The following is an 18,865-nucleotide window of genomic DNA, read 5'->3' as shown; positions in this document are numbered from 1 at the left end:
TGTGGACATTAGAACAGAACTGCTAAAAATACAGAACGAGTGATGCGAGCAGCACACCCCAGGAATGCAAATGACACCATTTCAGAATTTGGGATTAGATCTTTGCCTTGGATGTATTTGTGCCAGAAAAACAGGCCTCCTCTCTTAAATATACTCTACACTGACAATACTTGCTTACCTACAATACTTACAAATCAGAATTTCATTTTATGTTTGACATTTGCATTATGTATAGTTTTACTTTTCAGTCTTTTTTTGTCAATCATGCCATCTTTTATAGAATTCATTAGATTTAGTGAATTAAATAACAAACATAAATTCCTATAATAAGACTTCTGCAGTTTGATGGTAAATAAATATAACCTTCACAAATAAAAAGTATTATAGCGAAATTTATTTTTTGTCACTATTAACACACTCAACACTTTCGAATACCAAGTGGCATTATGCCATATGAAGTAACTGAATTATAGAATTTTATTAAACTTATGTAAAAATTGTGAAAATAATTTGTGCATCTGGAGTTTCTATGTTATCTCTCAATATAGTGGCACTATTTTCCCAAGAGACATTCTGCCGATAAACTGAAGATTTGAAGGAATGATCCTCTATTTATATCGACAGTACTGTCCTTTTGCAGAATAGCATTAAACTGAAAAGGCAAGTTTTTTTTTGTATGTTGGTAACAAATGTTAAATGTTTATGTTTGTGTAAAGTAACAGAACTAACAATTCATGCCAGCTGGATATGTAATAAATGCAACTGGTGCAATCAACAGTACTTTAAACTGAGACGGCTCCCAAATGTACTAGTTAATTCCTGCTAGGGAGTTACAGTGTAGCACGTAGGCATCTCTGAAATAAGGTAAGAGACATCTCAGCTGGCATAACAGTGACTATTGAATTGACCCCTGCATTTGCAACAACGCTTGCTTTGAAAAAAAAGTTAAAATCGTGTTGCAATTATTTCAATTAAAAGACCATCCACACAAATATTATAGTGCAGTATGCAAAGCAGGAAAATAAATAATTTTTGATCTTCCATCTATTATTATTAATTTGTTTCAAAGAATGTAAAGGATGACTAGATTTAAAAGAATTTGAAAAGACCCGGCTGAGATGACCTCTGATCCTGTCCAAATGAGAAACCAAAGCTGAATTCATCTTTGCTGTTTCCAAAATTATTTGAATTTATGTCAGATTGGAAAGAAAATGTAAATGGCTGTTCACTTGATGGACTCTCCATCCCTGTAAAAATCAAAATAAAATTTTAAAATGCATTTTACTAAACTATAACAAAACGCACGAGTTACAAGATAGATACAATCGAAAGACATAAAGGTTGTCCACCCAAAATGGGTGGGAAGAGGCAGAGCATAATTTTAGACAGCAGAAGACTGCTAGCCAGGACAGAAACAACAGGAAGGGGAATTTGGAGGGGTATCACTTTCTGGAAAGATGCTGGCCTAGGGTAGGGGAAGGCTGGACTTTAGCAGTGAAGCTTGAAACAGAATGGGGCAGGCATGTGTCATTAGTGTGCAAGAATCAATCTCTTACAGGTTGCTAGGATTGTAGCTGGGAATTTCAGAGCTCCATTACTCACCAATATCTTTCTGAGATGATTGAAATTTGCTGATTACGTTAGAAGAGCAGCCCTTTTCAGGCTGAAAAAAACCCAGAAAAATGAGATTAACATAGTATATAGCACAAAATGTGTTGTTTGACCTTACCTGCCCATGTTGGTGCTTATCCTCCAGGCATTTGTCCTGGTTTCATTTGCAGTTCTGTTTCCAAATTTCTTCAGTCCTTTCTCCTTCAATCCATTCTTAAATGTTGAAATGGTCTCTATTTCACTAACTCTGGAAGTGCACGCTACAACTCACAACCTTTGATATAAAAAAAAATTCCTGCTCTCTGTTCTTAATTTCTAAAATTTTACATTTACTTTTACATCTATGTTCCCTCACTCTACAGCCATCTATTACTGGAAAATATCTGTTTCTATTTACTGTTTCTCATCCCTTCAAAATTGTAAATATCTATAACAAAATCTTCTCTATTCTAATGAAAACATGTTTAATTTGCTAAGGCTCCAAAGACCTTCAGATTGGGCTGGCAGCATCAAGACTCTGCCCACTATCCTTAATAGGATGGTGTATGTGGAGGCAGTACATTAGGAGGACACCTCTGAGAAGATTATGATGTTGGGTGCGCTTCTGACAAGTGCTGGCTCAGGACCCCCGTTTGGTAGAAAGAGTTTCATTACAGAAAATTCTTATGGGCTATCACCTTTTAATAGACTTTATAAACATAATTATATCTGGTTTATTCAAATAAATCTTTAGCATGTTGAGACAGTTGATTGCTTTGTACATCATATACAGTTTAGATATTAATCATAAATTAATAATTTAACAAAGGAAACCTGCAATAAACAGCTAATTAAATAAGCTATTGCAAGCTGCAAAGAGTCATATGAATGAGGCCAATCAGAAACTTAAATCAGTACTTAACTCAACTTAGTTTTTTGTGGCTATAACTTCATGAAAAACCTGGATCAATTTCCAGAAGGCATTTGATAAAGTGCCGCATCAAAAGTTATTGCGGAAAATAAAAGCTCATGGTATAGGGGGTAACATATTAGCATGGATAGAAGATTGGCTGGCTAACAGGAAGCAAAGAGTAGGCAAAAATGGGTTTTTCAGGGTGGCAAGATATAACGAGTGGTGTGCCACCAGGATCAGTGCTGGGTTTACAATTTATATAAATGACTTGAATGAAGGGTTGGATGGGATGGTTGCTAAATCTGCTGATGACACAAAGATAGGTAGGAAAATAAGTTGTGAAGAGGACATAAGGAGGCTACAAAAAGCTATGAATAGGTTAAATGAGTGGGCAAAGGTCTGGAAAATGGAGTATAGTGTGGGAAAATGCGAAATTGTCCATTTTGGGAGGAAGAATAAAAGAGAAGCATATTATCTAAATGATGAGAGATTGCAGAGCTCTGAGCTGAAGAGGTATCTGGTTGTCCTATTGCATGAATTACAAAAGGCTAGTATGTAGGTACAGCAAGTAATTAGGAAAGCTAATAGAATGTTATCATTTATTGAGAGGGGAATAAAATACAGAAGTAGGAAGTTTATGCTTCAGTTGTGCAGGGCAGTAGTGAGACCACATTTGGAGCACTGTGTACATATTTAGTCACCTTATTTAAGGAAGGATGTATATGTGTTGGAAGCAGTTCAGAGAAGGTTTACCAGGCTAATACCTGGAATGGGTGGGTTGTCTTGTGAGGAAAGGTTGGACAGAGTAGGCTTATATCCGCTGGAGTTTAGAACAGTAAGAGACGACTCGATTGAAACATATAAGATCCTGAGGACAGGGTGGATGCGGAGGGGATGTTTCCTCTTAATCTAGAACTAGGGGTCACTATTTAAAAATAAGGGGTCTCCCATTTAAAACAGAGATGAGGCGAAATTGTTTCACTCAGAGGGTCGTGAGTCTTTAGTACTCTCTTCCTGAAAAGGTGGTGAAAGCAGAGTCTTTGAATATTTTTAAGGCAGGTGTGGACAGATTTTTGGTAAGTAAAGGAGTGATAGGTTAACGGGGATAGGTGGGATGAAGATTTCAGGTTACTATCAGATCAGCCATGAGCATAATAAGTGGCGGAGCAGGCTCGAGGGGCTGAATGGCTTACTCCTGCTCCTTGTTCGTATGTCCGTAATGTAATAGTACAAGTTTTCAGAAAATTCCAGGCCATTATGAAGATAACATTAGTTTTGCATGTGAATGACCACCAACACCACATGTGTAGGATTTTAAGAATAGTTATGTAATTGAGAAAGAGGGAAAAAAAATTCCATTCATAGGCAGGTTCAAGTAGGTTCAGATCCAGGCCCAATTCTATGAAATAAGAGAATGGGGCAAGAAAGCGGAGTTAAGGAAAAGATGAGTCACGATGTTATTGAATGACTGAGCAGGCACAAGTGTCCATATGGTCTACAATTGCTCCTGTATCTTCTGTTCTTATTATCTTGTTGTGGTAAAGTTGAGTGCTATGTACCTTTAAGAGAATGTAGTTAGTTGACCATGTGACTGTATTGACCAATCGTTATACAATGTGGGCTTCTTGGGTACAGGAAGTCTAGAGCTGGAGGAGATTTAAGAAGCAGACATGGTGTTAGTGCTCTGTTCTTAGTTCCAATAAACTACCAGAGAGACCGGTCTCTCTGTCTATATTGTTTCAAGCACCAACTAATGTGTTAATATCAATGGCGCAGCTAGCGTTCGCTGGACAAAGCAAACAACATAACACTGGTGACGAGGATAAACCGGATCAATTGACAGCAATCAAGAAAGCCACAGTAAGCCAGCTACGTTACTTTGCCACTACCTTGAAGCTGTTTGAAAGCGCAGTCTCCTTAGTCATCGAGTATGCCACAGTTTGGGCATCTTGAACCATTCGACCCCGTTTCCAATGACTGGTCTCATTACATTGTACGCCTAGTGTTATTTACTGCTAACGACATCATGGGGGAGGGCAAGAAGAGGGCGATGCTTTTATCCATATGCGGGAGCAAAAAGTTTGGGCTGGTCCGCAGCCTCACGTCACCAAACATCCCTGATACGAAGACTTTCATCGAGTTAGTAAATATTGTCAAAAGCTACCTGAAACCAAAGCCCTCAGTCACTATGCAGTGTTTTAAATTCAATTCAAGAAATAGGCTTCCATGAGAGACAACCGCTGGCGATGTAGCTGCTTTAAAGGGATTAATGGAATATTGTGAGTTCGGAACTTCAATTAATGACATGTTGAGAGACCGATTGATATGCAGAATTGGGGACGATGCTATTCAAAAGCGATTGCTTTCTGAAATTAATCTAGATTTCAGTAAGGCATTAGAATAGCCAACAGCCATGGAGAGCGCTGTTAGAGACTTGGAGGCAAAAAAAGATACACAAAATAGTGCCATCCATCTTGTAGGGTGGGAAGGACCGGTAACAAAAGGCACAAAAACGTTGAAATCCGCAAAAAGGCGGGAAATGCCCACTATGTACAACTTGAAGAACAACAGTACTACAATGAAAACCCACAACATTAATGAGAGAAATGCATCCAGACAGCCTGCAGGCGATCGACAGTTCAGAAATATTGAACCTTTTTTCTGCCACCGCAATGGTCACATAATGTGGCACTGTGAAGATAGGCTGAAGCAGCATTTTAAAAACAAAGGTAGAAATTGCAAAATCTGTCTCGTTGAAGAACCAGAGAAAGTAGAATCTGACATCTATTCATTATACAACCTGAAAGTGGATAGAACTGAGCCATCCAGGTAGACATTTGAGTCAATGAACAACCCATCAAGATGGAGGTCCATACTGGGGCATCAATGTCTGTCACAGGAGAACATATGTTCAGATACTTGAATAAAAGAGTCCATCCTTTAGTTTGGAAGAATCGGGCACTAAATCGAAAACACATATGGGCAAAAAAAATAAGAGTGAAAAGGATATGTCAAGTCCTGGTGCAGTATGGGGATCAGTCTGCAAATTTACCCCTTATAGTAGTAGCTGGGGTGGGCACCAGTGTAATTGGTCGCAACTGGCTCAAAAAGATTAAATTGCAATGGGCTGAGATTTTTCAAATCAGAATGAGAAACTTACAGAAATTGTTCCAAAAGTACACTTCCATTTTCAGTGATGAGCTAGGAAGGATTCATGGGCTACAAGCCAAAATCCACATAGACCCTAACGCAACCCCCAGATTTATCAGAGCCAGACCAGTTCCTTATGCTCTAGGGGTCAAGGTCGAGACCGAGATAAACAGGCTGGAAAAGCTGGGTATCTTACAACCGGTGCAATTTTCCAAGTGGGTGGCATCTATAGTACCTGTGCTGAAGCCAGACCAAAGTGTTCACTTATGCGGTGACTATAAGCTGTAAACAGAGGGGCCAAACTTGATAGACACCCTATACCGAAGATTGGCGAATTATATTCGAAATTGGCAGGAGGTATCACATATTCAAAACTCAACATGAGACACACCTACCAGCAGGTAGAGTTGTATGAAGGCTCCAGGGAATTCGTGACCATCAATGCACATCGAGGATTGTATCAGTATACTCGACTACCCTTTGGGATCTCATCAGCATATGCTATTTTCCAGCGTACCGTGGAAAATCTGCTTCAGGGACTGCGCCATGTCATTGTTTATCTGGATGATGCCTTAGTCACTGGACGAACTGACGAAGAACACTTAGCTAATTTGGAGAAGGTGCTGAATCGCTTCTCACAAGCGGGGGTGTGCTAGAAGCGAGAAAAATGTCTTTTCCAAGCCAAAGAGGTAATTTACTTGGGCCATAAGGTCGATGTGCAGGGCCTGCATCCCGTGGAAGAAAAGGTCAAGGCTATTTGCGAGGCACCTGCACTGAGAAACACTACAGAACTAAAGGCCTTCTTAGGCATGATAAACTACTATGGGCGATCTCTCCCAAATCTATCAACTGTCCTGGCTCCGTTATATACATTGCTTAAGAAAAACCATAAATGGATTTGGCAAGCTCAGCACCAGGATGTGTTTCTGAAGGTAAAGCAATTGTTAAGATCATCGGCCCTACTGGTCCACTTTGACCCAAAGAAAGAATTGATTTTAACTTGCGATGCATCCCCTTATGGAGTAGGGGATATACTTCCACGTCAGATGGCTCCGAAAGTCCCATTAGTTACACATCCCGCATGCTCAGTGCTGCAGAGCAATGATATTCTCAAACTGAGAAGGAGGGCTTGCCTGTTGTGTTTGGAAATTCCATCAATACCTCCACGGTCATCATTTTCACATTATATCCGACCACAAGGCTCCGCTGGGATTATCTGGAGAGGATAAGGCGATACCCCCCATTGCATCATCTCGCATCCAGAGGTGGGCACTGATATTGACTGCTTATGAATACACTTTTATTCACTGATCGGAAAGCCAGATCGCACATGCTGACACTGAGCCGCCTCCTCCTGCCAGATAACAACCTGAAGGTTCCAGTTTCCTAGGAACTTGTCTTAGTACTAAATCTTTTGGATACTTCCCCTGTTCAGGCCAAACAAATCCATGAGTGGACAAGCCGAGATCCACTTTTATCTCACGCTCGGCAGCAGATCTTGAATGGATGGTCAGGTAAGCCAAACTCTGATGACATGAAGCCCTATTTCAATCGCAGATATGAGCTCACCTGCCAGGACGGCATATTGCTCTGGAGAGCAAGGGTTATTGTGCCGCCGAGAGGGCCATTACTGGCTGAATTACATAGCACTCACCCTGGCATTAGCAGGATGAAGATGTTCACGCGCAACTACTTGTGGTGGCTAGGGATGGACACGGATATTGAAACCTTAGTCAAAAGCTGTCTTCAATGCCAGCCGGTACAAAGGCTACCTCCCCTTAGCTCCATTGAAGCCCTGGGAATGGCCTGGGAGGCCATGGGTGTGCCTCCATGTTGACTACGTGGGGGCCTTCTTGGGCATGATGTCCATTTAACTAATAGACGCCCACTCCGAGTGGATGGATGTCTACGAAGTCCGGTCACCCACGTCTGCTGCCACCATAGACCGTTTGCGACAGAATTTTGCAGTGCACGGGTTAGCAGAGGTGCTCGTGTCAGACAACGGGACTGCATTTACCAGCGGGGAGTTCCACAGGTTTACAACCCTCAATGGAATAACTCATATCAAAACCTCGCCTTACCACCCCGCCTCTAATGGTTTGACTGAGTGGCAGTCCAACTTTTAAGTCCAGGATGAAAAAGCTGAACAGGGATTCCATCAGTACCAGATTGTCACGGTTCCTTCTCGCATACCGGATGATGCCACACACGACCGCCAGTACTGCCCCCGCTGAATTACTAATGAAGAGAAGTCTCTACACACGTCTAATTCTAATCAGGCCGAATTTAGCGGGGGAGGGTGGAGAAAAGCCAAGAGGCCTGGAAGGCTAGGCATAATGGCTGTAATTATGAAAGAAATTTCATGGTGGGAGACACAGTTCTCGTGAAGAACTTTGGAAATGGGCCAAATTGGCTATCAGGTGAAGTGAGTGACGTGACAGGGCCTCTCTCCTATAATGTATCGGTAAACAGCCGAATAATTAGATGACATGTGGATCATCTCCGGAGAAGAGAGACAGTCCCACAAGAAGGAATGCTGTCATCATTTGCGTTGGAGTATGCACCGCATGTGGAAGAAATGTCATTCGATTTGGAAGTACAGGCGCCCTGTTGGGCCCGAGAGGGTCGAAGACACAAACCTGCCCAGTTCCACCGAAGGGCCTGGTGGACAGCTGATGCCTGAGAAGGGGGTCTTGGAAAAAGCAGCCGAGGCCATTGAGCTATGATGCTCGAAACATCCGAGGAAGCCGCCTGAGAGATTTGAATTGTAAATAGTTATTCATGTAAATAATTGGGATGTTGTGATGCCTGTCAATTGTACTTTCAAGTAAAGGGGGAGGGATGTGGTAAAGTGGAGTGCTATGTACCTTTAAGAGAATGTAGTTAGTTGACCATGTGGCTGTATTGACCACTCGGTATACAGCGCGGGCTTCTTGGATAACAGGAAGTCTAAAGCTGGAGGTGATTGAAGAAGCACACATGGTGTTAGGGCTCTGTTCTTAGTTCCAATAAACTACCAGTGTTTGTTCAGTTAATCGGTCTCTCTGCCTATATTGTTTCAAGCACCAACTAATGTGTTAATATCAAGGGTGCAGCTAACATTTGCTGGACAAAGTGAAGCTGATAACCAAAAACATAAAACTTGTGGACCTACTGTTTTAGGTTAAATTAAAAATTTTGCACCTCTGATAGTTGTGCACCATTGATAATGCTATTATTGTTTCTTCAGTACAAATCTTTCTTGGAAGTTTCTCTTAAAGAGACTGAGTGAGTAGTGCAGTTCTTCCATTTCTGAGGCCCGGATCTGAATCCACCTGGGACTATATTTGTCTTCCTCTCTCAATTATCTAAGTATTCTTAGAGTCCTGCACATGTGGTGTTGATGGTCATTCAGATGCAAAACTTTTTTTTTCACACTGTATATCACTAACAGGGACCTTCCGCGTCCATAAATGCTAAAAACAAAAACTTGTGCATGTTCATGTCAACCAACTTGTTATAAAAAATTACAACAGCGTTGATTTTTACCGTTTTCTTGAAGAACAAACTTGAGAACTCAAACTGATTAGCAGACATCTGATTGTCAGTCATCTGAAATGTCATGAAATAATTATTTTTAAACACATATAAAAATCTTTATAATTATAATAATTAAATTAGGATGATAAAGTAGATTACTCATTATTACTTGCAGTAAATTGCAGTCATTCAATCTGAAACAATCAGAAGGAAAATGTCCAACCCATCACGGGACTTTCTGTCTGGAATCCAAATGAGCTTCCTTTACAAACTTTCTAAGAAAGCATTTCGGTTTAAAATAACATGCTGAGTTAAAACTGTTTAGATCCCATTTCCTTTATGTTGATAGGGATCAGAAGATAGCTCTCTAACTGTTTACACAGAACGTACATTTTAGATTCTTGGTAAATTTCATTGTCCTATATATTTTGATACAAATAATTAGACCAATCCAAATATCAAAGAAGCTGGCAATATAAATGGAAGTACATGTTTTACAGATGGTAAAGTTGTGATTAAAGGGAAGGTTCCATTAGTGACAAAAAATTTACATTTGCTGCAAAGCTTTAAATTTTCTTTGTACACTTTGATTCATAACAAAGACCCAGGAATTATGTCAGAAATGTTTGCCATGCTGGATTGGTTATCCTGGATGAGTTGAATTGTGCTTTAATGTAGAGAACCTTTTTAGTTTTCATCAATTATATATCAGGTATGTGACTCTACCTGAGTTTACTGTTATTCTTTAAGCTATGGTTAGTGTATGAATTTATAATGTAGTAATAATTGCACAGCAATAACAAAAAGCTTTAGTTTTTATGGCTCATGATTATATTCTCTGTAGTTTAGAAGAATGAGAGGCGATCTCATTGAAAGCTACAAAATTCTGAAGGGGCTTGATAGGGTGGGCACTGAGAGATTGTTTCCATTGAACGGGGAATCTAAAATACAAGGGCACGGTCTCAGGATAAGGGCCGATCATTTAGGGCTGAGATTAAGAGAAATTTCTTTACTCAAAGGGTTGTGAATCTCTGAAATTCTCTACCCCAGAGGGTTGTGGATGCTCCATCATTTAATACATTTAAGGCTGGGATAGACAGATTTTTGGTGCCTCAGGAAATTAAGGGATATGGGGAACGGAAGGGAAAATAGAGTTGAAGCTCAAGATCAGCCATGATCATATTGAATGGCAGAATAGGTGCGATGGGCTATATGGTCCACTTATTCTCCTATTTCTTATGCTAACAGGAAGTAAGTGTGCCTTTTGTTTAACATTTTTATCCAATGAACTGGATTGTAATGTGACCAAGTGTAAAACTGAGGACAAAGGATCTGAACGTGATCATTAGACAAGCTAAAAGAGCTCAAACCAAATAACTCCCCAAGGATGGATGATATTTAACCAAGAGTTTTGAGACCACAGAAGAAATTTATGAAATTTATGAAGCACTGACTATCATTAAGATACAGTACTAGTAGACTGGAAACAAGCTAACATGGTGCTCATATTCAGAAAGGCAGACTGTTTTGACCTCAGCATGTGGGTTCAAATCTCACTCTTCACCACATAATTTAGAATGGTGCAGTACTGAGGGAATGGCAGAAAGGGACACGAGACTATGCCTGAATAAGATATAGATTGATTGAGGAACTGGGAATTTGATACAAGTGGGAATGCGGGCAAAGGGGCAAAGAGGTGCTCCTTTTTCTACTTTTTTGTCAGCCTCCAATGGTTGGTGAGTTTCCTTTCTTGTCTCCAAGCTAGTGCAACTTTCTATTACTTTGTGCAAATTTTTAACTAATTGACTAATTAAATAAATAAGGTCGGACAGAAATGGCAGCGCTGGTGGTGTGCTGTGACTACAGCATGTGGGAATTTGTGGAATGCACTGTTATCCCTGACAACCATATCTATAGAAGAGGTCTGCAACTTAAGCAACTTCATCTCCAAGTTGCTGAGTTGGAGTCTAAGTTGCAGACATGGCAGGGCATCAGGGAGGGGAAGAGTTACATGGACACTTTGGGCAGGATTTTACGCATTGGCGAGCGGGGGCGGGGCCTGCTCGCCGACACGTAAAATGACACGCAGTGACATCGGGGGGAACTCCCAACATCCTGCGCCCCATTTAAATTTTCAGGAAGGTGGGGGCGCAGCGAAATCAGCTGTGCGCCTGCTGACCTGTCAATGGCCAATTGATGCCATTGACAGAGTCAATTATGTAATTAAAGGACCAGGCCAGGAGCCTCGGCGCGAACTAGAAAAAGCATGAAACCTCATCCATGGGCGGGTTGAGGTTTCATGTAGGATTTTAAAAATTTTAATAAAGTTTATGTGAAAATTATGGACATGTCCCAACTCATGTGACATTGTCACATGAGGGGACATTTAGGGAAATTTTACTTTTCTATTTTTAGGTTTTGTGCATTTTGAGCCGATCTCCCTGAGGCAGTACTCAGGGAAATGAGTGTACTCTTTCGTGCGCATGTGCGAAAGAGCGCACTCTCGGTCTTGGGAATCCACCCCCCCCGCCCGCACAGGGAGCGCATGGCGCTTCTGTGCGAACATCACGCTGGGTGGGCCTTTTACGTGGGCCCGCCCACGTAAAATGGCACCGTGCCTCTGATTGAGGGCACCGATTGGAAGTGCGCCTGTGCACGCCCGCCCTTCAACTTTCCTCCTGACGGGAGGAAAATTCAGCCCTTTGTTCCAGGAGGTAGTCACTTCCCTTAGGTTAGGCAGAACCTTTAGAGTTGGTCAGTGGTCAGGGTCAGAAGGTTGTGACTACGAGTCAGGTAGGTAAGGAGAGCCAGTAGTGATGGAGGAGCCTCAGCCCCTGATGAGAGCTTGAGGAGAAGGACTGCAAGGTGGATGAATGGACTGGCCATGGCCATTCAAGTGAGGGGAGCGAAGAGCAATGTGGTAGTGATAGGAGACAGTAGAGTCAGGGGGTTAGATACCGTTCTTTGTAGTGGAGAGCGTGAATCTAGACGTTTATGTTGCCTGCCTGGTGCCAGGGTTAAGGACATATGTTCTGGGTTGGAGAGGAACTTTCAGTGGGAGGGGGAAGAATTCAGTGGTCGTGGTCCATGTAGGTACCAACGACATAGATAGGAATAGGAAAGAGGTTCTGTATAGGGAGGATAAGCAGCTTGGAGCTAAATTAAAAAGCAGAACCTCAAGGGTAATAATCTCTGGATTATTACCTGAGCCACAAGCAAATTGGCTTAAGGTAAATAAGATTAGAGAGATGAATATGTGGCTCAAAGATTGGTGTGGGAGAAATGGGTTTCGATTCATAGGGCACTGGCACCAGTACTGGGGAAGTGGGAGCTGTACTGTTGGGACAGTCTACACCTCAACCATGCTGGGACCTGTGTTCTGGCGAATCGTCTAACTAGGGTGGTAGAGAGAGCTTTAAACTAAGTAGCGGGCGAAGGGATCATGTGAGAGGAGATATAGTAAAGGGAAACAACAAAGTAATGGAGCGGGGCAGCAATTTGGGTAATGAGTTCCAGAGTGTAACAGGAAGGGAAAGAACATACTATTGCAAAAGTGCACCAGTAGATGAAGCCGAAAATGGTAAAAAAAGAAAGTTTATGGCCCTGTTTCTGAATGCATGTAGCATTTGTAACAAAAGGAATGAATTGTTAGCACAGAAAGAGATAAATATATTTATGACCTGATAGGCATTACAGAGACATGGGCCAAGATTTTCCGTTGGGTGGGGGGGGAGCAGCAGCGGGCAGGCGTGGACCTGATTGCCGCCCGCGATCAGGTCTGCTCCGCTATTTTACACGGGCGGGCCAATTAAGGCCCGCCCAGCATATTTGCCGACTCCCATGCATAGCGGGAGTGTGCAGGCAGCAGCAGGCGTGCACAGACCGCCGGGTCCAATGTTGACCCTTCTGTAGGCTGCTCACGATGGCCAGTTCTAGGTCACACCAGAGGGGTTCGGATGTGCAGGCCAGGCTGGAGGGAAGGCCAGGGGAGCAGGCCAGGCTGTAGGGTAGGCCAGCAGGGGGCCAAAGTGCCCCTTGTTTTTCTGATGAATGTCTTGCTGTCCTCCTTGAGGAGGTGGCAACACAGTGGGAGGTGTTGGTCCCCCAGGGTGGGAGGAGGAGACCCTCCCACATGACCAAATGTGCCTGGGAGAAGGTGGCAGAGGTGGTGAGCTCCCTCTACATGGTTCAGCACACCTGGATCCAGTGCCGCAAGCGCTTCAATGATTTGTTGCACTCTGGCGGGGTGAGTACCATCTTGGCATTGGGCATTTAACCCAGCAGGTTGCCTTACCTTCTGAGGCCCCCCCCCCACCCCGGCCAAGTCTTACTGTCCTGACTGCATTGAATCATTTATGGAATTTTTCCTTTGCTGGATGGCCAAGCAGATAGTGCCCATGAGGTCAGCCTGAGTGGGTCATGAGGAGATGAGTTCTCTCCCGCACCATGTGTTGTTCTTAGTCGCACATGATTAGTTTGGGGGCAGTCTGGAGGAGCTGCAGCTAGGCGCATACTCAGGACTCCAGGACATATCCTATTCCGGGTGATGAGATGGTGGAAGGGGAGCCTCAAGGTGTTGTGGCAAAGAACCATCTGCTGCCCGCTATGCTGCACGTGGTTGCGCTTCCTTGCTATGGGAGGAAATACCGTGTGGTTCCTAATGTGATGTACGCAGCATGGGGGGGGGGTGTGGGGAGCAGGCCTGGCATCTTGGTTTGAGTGATCAGCAGCAGCGGGGAGATGAGGCACTAGAGGCCTAATATGCCCCATTCTGGTTGGGGTGTGGTGTGCGCGAGCAGAGTCCACGTGCAATTTGCCCTAATGAATGGTCTTCTCTCTTTTTCGGGAGAAGAATGCTCATAATGCATCCAAGCCTGCGAGGACTGGAGGTGGCCAGGCACAGCTCTCCATATTAAGCCGTTTCGAGCAGGAGGCGCTTGAGCTAGAGAGGCACCATGCACCTAGGTCTACTGGTGTCGGTGAGATTGGGGTGGCACGGCCAGGTATTTAAGGCCAAAATGAGGTCTGCATTGACCTCCCAACAGCCATAGCGCTGAAGATTGTTAAGTTAGTTATTGTTGCAACATTGCTGGGCCAATGGTTCTGGAAGGTTGAGCGCATAATGAGCCGGGGGGACAGGCATGAAGTTTGTCAGTGTGTGCACGCTAACTGATCCACTGTCCTTGTTCTTCCCTTTAGCATAATCAGAGCACAGCCCGGAGGAGGAGGAGAAGATGCCCCCTCTCACACCTGGGGGCCCTGAAGTCTCATCAGCGTCACACCATTTCTGCGAGGCAGGCACCAGCGCAGATACTAGCACCTCGGTGGGAATTCGAACATCAGCTAGTGCCCCGGGGCACAGTGGTGAGGGCACTTCACAGTCGCCGGAGGAGCTGGCAGAGACAGAGAGTGCCCATGGCGCCAGCAGTCGGAGGACTGCAGGGGACCAGGCACATGCTCAGTCGGTGACTGATGGTGTGCCTCTGGAGTCACCCGTGACACAGCAGGGGCAGGAAATGCGGGAGCATCTGGGCGAGATACATGAGTCTATGCTTGGCTTGGTCTTTTGGTGGAGGATTCTATGTGGACGATCGCCGAAGCAATGAGCCACATGTCTGAACGCCATATGTCCTCCATGGAGAGAGTGGCGACTCTTGTGGAGAGTCTGCTCTAGGAGACCCGTCAGGGTTTCCTGGGGATGCGCTCTGACCAGCAAGCCCTCACATCGGCAATGATCTCAGCTGGTCACTGCCAGTGTGGGAGATGGTGTGGGCATCAAGCTTCCCAGCTCGTTGCACATCCATCCATGGTGAGCAGGGAGGTGTGAGGCGACCTCACGTTGGTGCAGCAGCTGCCTGTCATCTCTGCAGGCTCCTCTCAGGGCACTCCGGATGAGGGCACCAGCTCCTCTGCCCCTCTCCCAGTGACCGTATCATCTGGTGAGGCTGCAACGACTGGGGAGATGCCAGCTGTGGAACTGACAACTCACTCCCAGGCGGGCCAGCACAGGCTCCATGGGCCAGAGGACGGCCACCAATGTCATCAAGACTAACAAGACAGCAGAGTCAGCATGCTGTCTCAGATGCCACTCTGAGCGATGGGGCAGCACCAAGACGTAGCACCCGGAAATTAAAGCATAAGGCACATCAGGCACACCACGGGTTTTTCACTGGTGCTTTTCTGTTGGCCCGAGATTAGTTCCTTATGATTTATTTTGGATTGTTTACACTATTGTTTAATAATTGTGAGAACTTCTGATTCACACATTAAATGCCAGATGTGTGACCATGGCTGAGGGTGGCTTGTTTCTTCTGCATGTGTATGTTTAAGAAAAGTGTCATGAGTTTTTATTTGGACATTCGTCTTTACGTACAAGGCCCTTAGTTATTGATGATGACATGGCAGATTTTGCACTTAGGTGTCGAGGATTGAGGCGCCAACCCAGGCTTGTCTGGTGATCCATCTGTATTGTGCAAGCTGAAGGTTTATTGGATTAAAGCATCCCGGGTGTCCCTGCCTCCTTGGAGTAGTCCCCTCAGCATTTCCCTGTGCATGCTCATCCTCGGAATCACTGCTGGACTCATCGTGTTCAGCCGCAGCAAGATTACCACCGAGACACGATCTGGTGGGTACTGGAGTGCACCCCATGAACGGTCCAAGCATCGGAAGCGCATCTTGAGAAGACCGATGGCTCTCTCCACCACAGCCCATGTGGTGCCCTGGCTCCTATTGTAGCGCTGCTCAGCTTCTGTTCTTGGATGGTGGAGAGGTGTCATAAGCCACCTTCTGAGGGGATAGCCCTTGTCACCCAGCAGCCATCCATCAAGCCAGGCCGGAGCACTGAAGAGACCCGGCATTTGGGAGTGTCTGAGGATGTAGGGGTCGTGGGAGCTGCCTGGGTACCTTGCACACACTTGTAGAAGCAGCATCCTGTGATCACACACTATCTGCCTGTTCAGGGAGTGGAATCCCTTCCTGTTGACGAAGGCACCGGGCTCACCTGCTGGCGCCTTGATGGCCACATGTGTGCAGTCTATTGCACCCTAGACAAGGGGGAAGCCAGCAATGGCTGTGAAGACTCTGGCTCACTGTGTCTGGCTTGCCTGGTCCCAATGGAAGTGGACGAAGGTCAATGCATGCCTGAACAGGGCATCTGTAACCTGCTTGACACAAGTGTGGACAGCTGATTGGGAGACACCGCAAAGATCGCCCACCGAGCCCTGGAAGGAGCTAGAAGCATAGAAGTTGAGGTTAGCTGTGACCTTTAGAGCCACAGGCATGGGGTGTCCACCCACACAGTTAAGGGAGATCTCAGGCCCAATCATCTGACAGATATAGTTCACTGTCACCCTTGAGAGTCGAAGCCTCCTTCGGCACTGCACCTCAGACATATTGAAGTAACTGCTTCGCCGCCTGTACACCCTGGCAGCAGGATAGTGGCGTCTTCTGCGGCCCCTTCCACCTTGGACTACCTCTTGGTCCTGCGCCCCTTGTGCCTGCGCCTGTACTCCCAATTGACTGGCCAGTTAATGGCCAGCCAGCGTGAAACGTGTGCTCAAATGTTCAGTGCTGCTGGGATGGGGGTGGAAGAGGGCAGGCACCGACGTAACCATGGGTGCAGGTGAGTGCTTCCAGAGAGCTCCCTGAAGGCAGACAGTTGCCCCAGGGAGCTGCAGACCTCCATATATTAAAGGACATGGCAAAAATTATGAAAAAAATGTCCATGCAGTACAATCAGGCACCTGAAAGCATACCTCATAAAAAACCAGCAGCCAGATATCTCTTTTTATTTTATTTCCCCATGGAGATTTCCTCCCACTCTGGATCGAGCAAAAATGTGAATGTCGCATGGGAGAATGGCTCATCCGCCAACCGTAAATATGGATGGGCCATGTAAAATCGCTGTTGATTGCATCACTAACGGGCTTGATTGCCCACTTAATTTTCGGCAGGCATGCTTCCGACTGTCGCGCATGTCCACCAAGTGAAATATCGCACGAGTGCATGATGACGTCAGGACACTCACGCTATTTCATGTCTGTTCGGGTCGGGCACATGCCCGCCCACAGGGCCTAAAATTCTGGCCTTTGTTAGGCAAGGGAATCAAGGGTTGTGGGGGACAGACAGGAAAGTGGAGCTGAGACCAAAACCAGATCAGCCATTGTCTTATTGAACGGTGGAGCAGGCTCGAAGGGCCAAATGGCCTACTCCTGCTCCTATGAATGCTATAGTGTCGGAGGTGTTGCGGGGAATTTTAACATGCACGGGAAGGTGGGTTTGGGTGCGAATGGGGAGTTAAATTCCCAAAAAGTGACATTGAATCAGGATTTCAACATCATCCTGCCCTCTTCTGGGTTTCCCAGGGCAAGTTTGAAGGTGAGCAGGGAACCTCCTAGCAGCTCTCAGGTAAGGCATTTAAATATTCTAATAGTAAATTATGTACTTTTTAAATCAAGGGTTTTGGCTTTAACATCCAGCGGGCCTATTTCCTGATCTGTCAGGAACTCGCCAAGGTCACTGTAGTAATTTGATGTGTAATATACCCTTAAGATGAATGTGTAATGAAAGATCACATGATCTTGGTATCCAACAGCAGAGTAGCGCGGGCTACCTCTGGGGCAGAAACTTCGGGTCGGCGAGTGGGGGCAGGGCGTGCGTCCTGACGTCACTGCGAGTCCTTCAGATCTTGAGTTCGGCAGGTGCGCACCGGAGTCGGCTGCGTGCCCGCCGAACTGTCAAAGGCCTATTAAGGCCATTTAGATAGTAATTAAACTAATTAATTGAGCTGCCCGTCCAGCCTTAAGGTTGTTGGCAGGCGAAGAGCCCAGGCAGCCTTCGTATTTATCTTGAAACCTCATCCACAGGCGGGATGAGGTTTCATGAAGGTTTTTTAAGTTTAATAAAAATTTATAATAAAATTCATTGATATGTCCCAGCTCATGTGACACTGTCACATGAGGGGACATGTCTTAAATTTTTTTCCCCCTTTATTGAAATTTTCAAAAATCAAACTAATTTCCCTGAGGCAGCTCTTCGCCTCAGGGAGATTTTTTCGCTCTTTCGTCCTGACTCAGCCTACCCCCCTACCCGCACAGGTAGCGTTAAGTGCTTCCAGGTGCGTGTCACGCTGAGTGGGTCTTAATTGGTCTGTCCACGTAAAATGGCGGTACATAGCCGATCGTGGGCAGCGATCAGCTACGCGCCCGCCTGTGCCCACTCCCGTCCAATCCCCCCTGACGGGGAGAAAATTCTCCCCCTGTAGTCAGAGGTCTTGAGTTAGAGTCTGAAGTGAAAAGGCAGAGTTTTCAGTTGTAAGTACACAAGTATAACTGCTGAGTTCCTTTTGTAAATAAACAGAATGTGTTTATTCTAAGAACGATCTACAGATTTTCTCTGTCTTTGGTACCAACTCGGTCACCCTGAAACAAGCATGCAACCTGGATCCTTAAGTCCCAACAAATCTGGGTACAGGATCCAATAAACTGGCGATGAGAGCAAAAACCCAAGAAAAGACATGAAAGGATGAAAAAAAGCAAGAAAGAATGAAGGAAATCAAGAGAACTGAAATCAGGTCGTACCTCGCATGGTAATTGTAAATTAAGAAAAATTTCCATCCTGATCGTTGAAGCAATCCCCTCAGAACATGCCACAATTTGGAAGCGTGGAACCTTTCAATTGGATGATTGGTCTCAT

General features: G+C 44.9%; 1 protein-coding gene across 1 annotated transcript in view; it reads right to left on the bottom strand.

The window, feature by feature from the left end:
- Window positions 1-526: 526 nt before the first annotated feature.
- LOC144693561 (uncharacterized) overlaps window positions 527-18,865 on the bottom strand; it is a 40,310-nt gene continuing 21,971 nt past the window's right edge. The window contains exons 4-6 of the mRNA XM_078563403.1: window positions 9,182-9,244; window positions 1,603-1,663; window positions 527-1,247 (exon numbers count right to left, since the gene is read on the bottom strand). Coding sequence (XP_078419529.1) covers window positions 1,090-1,247; window positions 1,603-1,663; window positions 9,182-9,244 — 282 coding nt within the window. The 3' untranslated portion in view covers window positions 527-1,089. The remainder of the gene's footprint in view (window positions 1,248-1,602; window positions 1,664-9,181; window positions 9,245-18,865) is intronic.

Source organism: Cetorhinus maximus, chromosome 18 (genome assembly GCF_964194155.1).
Source record: "Cetorhinus maximus chromosome 18, sCetMax3.hap1.1, whole genome shotgun sequence".
In the NCBI taxonomy this organism is placed as follows: Eukaryota; Metazoa; Chordata; class Chondrichthyes; order Lamniformes; family Cetorhinidae; genus Cetorhinus; species Cetorhinus maximus.
This window is presented reverse-complemented; position numbering and strand designations above follow the sequence as displayed.